The sequence below is a fragment of the Schistocerca gregaria genome, chromosome X (genome assembly GCF_023897955.1).
Source record: "Schistocerca gregaria isolate iqSchGreg1 chromosome X, iqSchGreg1.2, whole genome shotgun sequence".
NCBI lineage: Eukaryota > Metazoa > Arthropoda > Insecta > Orthoptera > Acrididae > Schistocerca > Schistocerca gregaria.
Genome location: NC_064931.1, coordinates 572,756,594 through 572,765,597, shown reverse-complemented (window position 1 = coordinate 572,765,597; position 9,004 = coordinate 572,756,594). Strand labels below are relative to the sequence as shown.

The 9,004-nt window shown below is 38.6% G+C and overlaps 1 protein-coding gene across 1 annotated transcript in view; it reads right to left on the bottom strand.

Moving 5' to 3' along the window:
* Positions 1–1,700: 1,700 nt before the first annotated feature.
* Positions 1,701–9,004, bottom strand: part of LOC126297528 (lysosomal Pro-X carboxypeptidase) — a 61,789-nt gene continuing 54,485 nt past the window's right edge. Inside the window, exons 8-9 of the mRNA XM_049988436.1 lie at positions 2,509–2,696; positions 1,701–2,307 (exon numbers count right to left, since the gene is read on the bottom strand). Of these exons, the coding sequence (XP_049844393.1) occupies positions 2,106–2,307; positions 2,509–2,696 (390 nt within the window). The 3' untranslated portion in view covers positions 1,701–2,105. The remainder of the gene's footprint in view (positions 2,308–2,508; positions 2,697–9,004) is intronic.

Here is a 9,004-nt window from a genome sequence, read left to right as displayed (position 1 = left end):
AGGTCTATCACAGGGGTATGAGCCATGAGGTAAGGGACTGGGAGCACAGGTTGTGTAAGAATGGACAAGTATATTGTGTAGGTTCGGTGGACGGTGCAATACCACTGTGGGAGGGGTGGGAAGGATAATGGGCAGGACACTTCTCATTTTAGGGCACGACAAGAGGCAATCGAAACCTTGTCAGAGAATGTAATTCAGTTGCTCCGGACCTGGGTGGTATTGAGTTATGAGGGTAATGCTCCTCTGTGGCCGGACAGTGGGACTCTGGGTGGTGGTGGAAGATTGGAAAGATAAGGCACGGGAGATTTGTTTTTGTAAAAGGTTGGGAGGATAATTACGGTCAGTGAAGGTTTCAGTGAGAACCTCGGTATATTTCAAGAGCCACTGCTTGTCACTGCAGATGCGACAACAACAGGTGGCTAGGCTGTACAAACAAGACTTCTTGGTATGGAATGGATGGCAGCTGTTGAAGTGGAGAGGTAATGCTGGTGGTTAGTAGGGGTTGATATGCATGGAGGTACTGTGAACGTTATGTTCCTATAACCCGTCTGGACTCAACCTTCGTTAGTCTCTGTCCTCACTCATCCAGCCTTGTTCCCATTCCAGCACTACACAGCCATCATTCCACCACCACACCCAGTCTTTTTATTTCTCTCCTTTTCCGCTACTCCCCCCTCCCCCCCCCCCCCCCAATCCCCACTTCTCCCCTGCCCTCAGTCTAACCTGCAGCACATTGCTGTCCGTCATCCCCACCACATACTATCCCTCCCCTCCCTGCTCCAGCCTCCTCCTCAACCCCACCCCCCACCCAGTTACCACTCCCATCATGCACTGATGCTACTGCTCACAGTGTGGCTTCAGTTGCCTGCAGTCGTATGCGTATGTGTGTGTGTGTGTGTGTGTGTGTGTGTGTGTGTGTGTGTTTAATGTTGATGAAGGCCTAAACAGCTGAAAGCTATAATTGTGAGAGTCTTTTTGTTGTGCGAATCTGCGACTCAGCATTTCCGCTATATGGTGAGTAGCAACTTTCCTTCTCATAATACTGTTAGATAATCTAATATATTATACAAAAACATTATCATAAAATACTAGCACGTCTTTTGTTGTTCAAAGAGCCTTTTAAACACTACTTTTTCAATCAGTTGCTCTGGGAACAGATTTCATTCAGTAATATGATTATTAACACTCAACTATATTATTATTGCATTTTCTCTCACTTCATTTAACACAGACCACAGAATGTAGAAATGCTTTACAAGTGTAGCTGTTTAGTGCAGCTCACTATAGTGACTGTACGTTGAGTGTAATGTTGAGTTTATGTTGCTGATTTAGAGAGAAGGATAATGGGTGAATGTTGGTGCTAGCACATAGCTAGCTCCTCTTGAGATTTATCATGGACACATGATGTTAAACATCCCATCTGAAGAATGAATCACCATCAAGAGTGTCACATGCCTCACTCCTTGAGATACTGTGGAGTGGTCTGGGATTCAACCATCTAATCAAGGATAAGTACAGTACCTGGTGATCAAGAACTGTACTCTATCACCTCTTCACCCTTTGCCAGCCAAATAGTGGTGACGAAAGTTTCTAACATTACCAGAATTGGAATCACCAAGCTCCATTGCACTGGCATGTGTTAGCAACCTCATTTATGGCACTGTTGTTGATCACCATCAAAAAAGTGTGGGGCAAATTGATTACCATTTAGAAAAGGATTTATTAACAATAAATTAAAAAAGACTTTATGAATGTACAAAATTTTCAAACAAATATTACATTCATGTAAAAACAAAAGTGTGAATGATGTTATGATAAATAAAATGTTGTTTCTTAAGGAAGAGATTGGAAAACTTACTGATGCTGCTGATTGTTACACTGTTATTTCTTACTTGCAGTAGATATAATATTGTGTCTTAATTTTATATAATCTATAGTATCATTTAGATATAACTAATTAAGATGTTTTAAGTCATCGATTACAAAGTCCACTACAACAACAATCAGTGTACAACGAGTAACAATGACACATAATGGAATTAATGTGCGTGTAAATCACTTTAATATTCAGGATTAACACACAAGACAGAAGTACAAAGTGGTTTTCAACTCTTATAATGTTGAGTTATCCATGAACTAATTGAGCGTTGATGAAACCGTCGAGCCCACTTCACAGAGGAAGGATCTGCATCATTGGATTCCCTCAAGTCAAGATGATGAGCACCTTCTGGAATAAGAACTGCCACTGCAGTCTCTGAGACATTTTTCAAAACACCACCACTTGACCATGGATCCAAGAGACCATTGCTGTTTTCCACAGAAAAAAAATTATTAACAAATACTAGATGGTCAAATACTGCTATAAAAATCTATTAATACTCAGTTACCTAAATAAATTTTGATCAGTATAAGCAGAAGCATATGATATAAGTTTCCAGACATGCTCCAAATGTTTTAAAAGACATTGACATAGAAGTATTTTAGACATGAAATACATTATAAGGCTACCTGAACACAATGTTTGATGCTGTGGATATATCCTTTCCACCATATGTTTTTATAGCTAAGTCTGCTTGGGGATATACTTTCCACTTCTTGTAGCAAGACTGTGAAAATGATGTGAAGTTCCACTTCACTTTGTCAAACATATCTGTAACTCCATTGGAACACATCGGCATCACCATTTCTGTACATGCCTGAGGAAGAGAAACACAGACTGAACAGGTTGCATTTACTTGCTAAAGAAACACATGGAAGGAATTTTTATTGTTGTCACAATAGTAACATGTATGACAAATTAATTAAAGAACTCAATGAAAGATTAGAAATTTCAAATTTGAAAATATGAAGTTCAGAGCTTCTAATTAACTGTTTCTTACAAGATAGCAAAATGTGGCAGTGTGGAATGTCGCAGGTAGATTAATACGACAACATTTGGAAAGAAAAATGCAATAGTCAGTATCAAAATATAGAGCTCAATGAAATATGAGAACATGATGTGTTAAAGAAAAAGCTCAGTATAGAATGGAAATGATTATCCAGATAATTAATCCATTTTGAGAGCTAATTAATAGCAAGAGAAAAAGAAGAGAATGCATAATTTGACATGTACAACTGGGGTAATATGTGGCAAAACTGAAGTAGATGAGATAGCCTATGAACTTCAAAGCATGGTCCTCCAACTAGGTTTAGTAGTGTGCCAAAGAATGAGAAAGATGTATTGCCTGTTACAGTTGCTGAACAGAAGCATGGTTCATGTTGATAAACAAATGGAGAAAATCAAGTGTATGCTTATATTTTTTAATGTATAAGAAAAAAATCTGAATAGCAGTATAATAAAAACAAATCTAAAGAAAAATCAGATAAAGTAACAAACAAATACACTGTAAAAAAAGAAAATGATTAAGATTCATGAGACTCATTACAAACTGAAATTACAAACTTTGAAAACTGACATAATGCTGTAAGGGAACTGATATTGATTGTACCAACGTGTGATCTACATGCTCTCTCATGTACAGGATGCCAGCCAGTTGAAGAATACTTTAGGGAATTGGTCGCTTTTTTTTTCCAGGCTGCTATTTTCCATTAAGACTTTCAAACACACTCCTAGAGCACCAGTCTCTACAGTTCCTTTGAGCCCAGAATCACAGAGCTGGAATTGCGGTGTCATACAGTATCAATACCACACCAGACACAACACATCCCAAGGTTGGTAGTAAACTACATGATGCCTAATCTACAGCCACCTTGAAGCAACACCTCCACCTATATGTGCATGTAGAAACACAACCAGTCCAGAATATGAAGACACCACAACAAGGCCAGCCCAGTTGACTACCAGTCTAAACGCAGAGTCAGCTGAAGCCTTGACAGTTTATAGTAGGGTTTCTGTATTGGGATCATTTTTGAGGATTAGGCTCTGATTAACAGACCATCTCTCAGACTTGCTGTTCAAGTAAAGTAAAGTTATAGTACCATTCAGATCATGTGTGCTTCTAATCATTTCTGCATACTGTCTAAGCATTCACCTATTCCTCAGTACCGGAATGATCTTAGTACTCTGCACAGTTCAACGACCTCTTGAAGGCATGTCATATTGAAGGTAGGGACAAGAAATCTGATTTTCTTGCGACAGTCAGAGTGTCTGTCTACCAGCTTGCCTGCAAACTCTTCCCTGCCATTTGCCCTGAATATTTTCCTTATGACAAACAAATTTCCACTCTAGACAAGTACTGTGATGAGCAGATTAATGTTACCAATTTTTTTCAGGTGAGGAGACAACTTCATTAAACTCATAAGCAGTGGGTAGCAGACTTATAAGGGCTTACAAGTCATGACTTTTCAAGAATCATGAACCTGGTTTGCAACAGATTTTGGAACTAGTGGAGCATCAGGCTTCATATGACAGTGCAATAGTAGACTTTGATTTCACTCCTACTCATGCACTACAGAGTAGTGGTCATAATAAACAGGCGGTGCCTGTAGCTCATGCGCTGCAGCATGCCAAGTCTCAGGAAGGGCAGAAATGTAAACAGACTTAGTGTGCTATGCAGAAAACTAGTAGTGTTAAATCTTGTCCTCACTGTTTTATGGCTCACAAGCAGCAGGCATGTCCTTGCCATGATGCTAAGCAATATCACTGTGGCAAGTGAAGTCACTTTCAAGCTGTCTGCAAAATTGCAAGTGCAACATTCACTTCACATTTTCTCACAAGTTTCAGTCAATGGATGGATGTCAATATAATTTTTTTCGTACCCATGTAGTGACTCCAGTGTTACACAGTTCAAATCAAGTGCAACATTGAAGACGTCACACACTTTTTGTGTTCAGTGTCAGGCAAATATGTTGTTTGTCACTCTGCACATCGCCAATGGCAAAACATGTATGCAGTTGGACACATCTATGTCAATGACCTTGTTGAACAATAGCACTTATGAACTGTTAGGTAAGCCTTCTCTACACTAGTCACAGGCATCTCTTTCCGGTCATGGTGGGAATGACATTCCTGTGCAAGGTATTTGCAACTTACCTGCCACTTTTTGCAACATTTCAAAAACAGTTTCATTCACAATGTTGTGCTCATGTGACAGTAAAAATATTTTTGGTATGGATTCATTTGATTTGTTTGGTTTGCACATTCAAGATAACTCTTCTGGCCTACAGGCAAGGTAGCTCAACTTTGTGATGAATTTAGTGACTTTTTCAAGATGGCCTAAGCAAAGATAATAATTATGAGGCTCACATTACGATGAAAAACAATGTGCAACCACAGTTTTGCTATGCACAGCCAGTCTCTCATACTATCAGAGATCAGGTGACACAAGAACTCATATCTTTGAAGAACAATGGTATGATTTCCCCTGTTGCAGCTAGTCAGTGGACATCACCATTGGTGATAATAAAGGAGCCTTCAGGCAGATTATGTTTATGTGCAGATTTCAAGGCAACAATAAATCCACAGACTGTGACTGACTATTTTCCTTTGTAACAGCCTGAGGAGCTTATGGATAAACCTGGAACACGTTGCTTCTTTTACTAAATTGATCTTCACAATGCTTATTTTGCAGCTTCCCTTGAATGAACAGTCATAAGTTTTTGTGATCAATACCCATATGGTGTTATTTAAGTTTTTGAGGTTGCCCTTTGGCAGTACATCTGCACCTGCAATTTTTCAATGTTATTCATCACAGTTGATTGCTGTAGTTCTTTTTTGTTCAAAATATTTGGATGACATAGCTGTTTTGGGTTGTACTCCTGGTGAACATCTTTTCGATCTCAGGAAATTGTGTCAAGTGCTCTCAGATGCTGGATTAAAGTGTAATAAAGTCAAGTTCTCCTTCTTCCATACTGAATACTTAGAACATATGGTTAAAAATCAGGGGATCCAACCTTTGCAGTCACACTTCACTATCAAACAGGACCTCCAAGCTCCTAGGAACATTGATGAACTGGGTAAACTGACTTAACTCCGTTCCGCTGTCTTTGGTAGAAGAATGTTCCCTTTGATGTGAGGTTCTACAGGGTTGTGCCCTTCTTTTCTCACTGAACCACTTCTAGCAGAGAATCAGAAACATCAGTAATGGTTTGACAGCGAGTGGCTTGAAGCTTTAAACATTGGCAGGAGTGTGTTTTTGTTTCAGAGTAGACACAGATGTGAATCTCTTGTTTAGGTTTTGGAAGAAAAGCCACATATGATTAAGTTTTTCTATCTCCACTGTGTCTATCAGACTGATAATGGGATTACATGACTTTAGGCCTACATATGTGTACACAGTCACTAAAAGGCAATTAGGATCTACTGCCATAGAGAGCGTTAGAAAGCTTTATAATGTCGACCTTGTAAGATGACAGTATTAAACTTTCTCCATCTTCCCTTTCTCTTCTTTCTGCATCTCACTATACTTGCTCTCCCCAGGCTGTATTCCTTTTCTGTCTGTGCTTTTTCTTCTTCATTGGTAGTTGCCTGTGAACTGATTAATTCAATACTCATCATAAGGATGAAGTGCCCTTGTATTGAGTGGAGTACTACGAGTACATGATATAAGATACAGGTTCTTGTTGTGATGGTCTTTCCTTCTGCATCTTAACATTCAGCATACCTGTCCAAATGCGATTGAGAAAAGGTGATGCTTTTGTTTGTAACAGTTGGTGTAACGTTTCTTATGAAAGTTTAATATGTGATGTATACTGATCTTGATGTAGGTAAAAGTTGAAGTTGCCAGGACACAAGTCAGGGTACCATCTGAAATGTATAAAAGCCAAATTGCACTGATTGCTACCTGAGTCACGTCGGGGTCAAATGTCGATATCCTGAAGCAACAAGCAGTTCTGAATGTTATAGAGAAAGATATGTTTAATCGGAACATGGCCTTAGCTGAGAAGAATGCCTCGACTACCATATGTTAAGGTGATGCGTGATTATATAGTCTGTGAGAGATGTAAGTGCACTTGTACTGGATATTATTAAGTGAATTATTTTCTACTTTTACCACAGAGGACAGCAAAGATCTACCAAGTCGCTTGTTAGTTCTGTGTTAGTGATTCCCCATAACTGACAAAATGAATTTACTTTTGATGTTAACTAACACAACTACCCACTTTATACATATAAATGCTGATTACATATTGAAATCTCTAACTTGTACTCAGTTCCTCTTGATTCAGTTGGATCACTTTTGGTGTTTAATACTAATGAATGGAAATGCTTTGAATGTTAACTTTCTGTGAAATACTCAGTTAGTAGCTGACAGTGTTGAGAAACCAGCTTTAAGAACCCATACAGATCAGTGAACTTACATAGTCTGTTCTTATATTTTTAGATTTTAAATGTTTATAAACATTAATAATCTTTTTGGAATGAAGGATCAATTCATAAGTGTTTTTAGACTTATTGTATAGATCTTTGCCATTTTGCCAATGGCCTTGCCACAGTGGTAACACCGGTTCCCATCAGATCACTGAAGTTAACTGCTGTCAGGCTTCACTAGATTGGATGGGTGACCATATGGTCTGCCAAGTGCTGTTGGCAAGTGGGGTGCACTCAGCCCTTGTGAGGCAAAACTGAGGAGCTACTTGATTGAGAAGTAGTTAGCTCTGGTCTCAGAAACTGACATACAGCCAGGAGAGTGGTGTGATGACCACATGCCCCTCCATATTCGCATCCAGTGATGCATATGGGCTGAGGGTGACACGGTGGCTGGTCAGTACTATTGGGCCTTCATGGCCCGTTCGGAGGAGTTTGCCGTTTTGTTCTATTAAGCAGTCACATCATAAAGTTGTGTAGTAGAATTCCAATCCGCACTGCTAATGAGGAGAAATCTTTTAGAAGTTGATTTCTGTGCAGCGATAACTGTTACTTTATTTGTTTTACCTTGTACTGTGAACACTGAGAATGAACAGAAGACTTTGTCTTTTTCTAGAGGTGGCTTCTTAGTCAATGCTGAGAGTTTAACTCCACAGGGAAATTATTCTTTGACTATTTTGGGAAATGGAAGAATGTATGAAGTCTGCATTGCTACCCAAGTAGTTCTACGGTACTATGTGTTACAATTTTCCTTGCTTATTCTGTTTGCTTTTATTTTTCATTGGACTATTGTACTTTAAAATTTCACGTTACTCTTTGTAACTAATGTTGCACTGATCTGCAGATGAGCTAAGTTTATCTTATGTTAGATTCATTTATTTATATTCTTGTCTTTCAAGGCATCAGTCATGAGTTAAAATAATTGTGCATTTTTAAGTCTTATATCCGCTGAACTGACTGTTTCCCTTCAGCATTTTTCTATAAAATTTTCCTGCCTGGTGCTCATTAAAACTAATCCACACTCTGTTCCTGCTGCTCTAATTAGTGTAAATTTATTGGAAGTCTAAGTTACAATACTATCTGTGCACCTTGGTTCTTTCGTTATCAAATTTTTGACATCTCTAACAAACCTGTTGCATTTTCTATGCAGATGACAGATTCTAAGATAGAATCTTGGTCTGTGAAATTCAACACACAGGAGTGCAAAGGCACCATATAAAATTTAAAATTTGTGCACTCTGTTTCTATTATTTGCATTTCAAATTGATGTGAAATAGGTATTGTTGATCCAAAATACAAAACTTAAAACAGAGATACAATACGTCACCTTATTACCATCATCTGCTATTTCAAATTGAGGCTTTCATACTACTTGTTTTGCCTGTTGAGTCACAAGTGTAAAGATGAAATTTTGTTGTTGTTGTTGTGGTGATCTTCAGTCCAGAGACTGGTTTGATGCAGCTCTCCATGCTACTCTATCCTGTGCTAGCTTCTTTATCTCCCAGTACCTACCACAACCTAGATCCTTCCTAATCTGCTTAGTGTATTCATCTCTTGGTATCCCTTTATGATTTTTATCCTCCACATTGCCCTTAAACAGAGTAGGCTGAATGAATTTGAGTAAAATGGTTACACACATCTGTAAAATCATCAAGAACAAGGGAAACTGATACCATGTGGAGGGGGTGAAAATTCAAA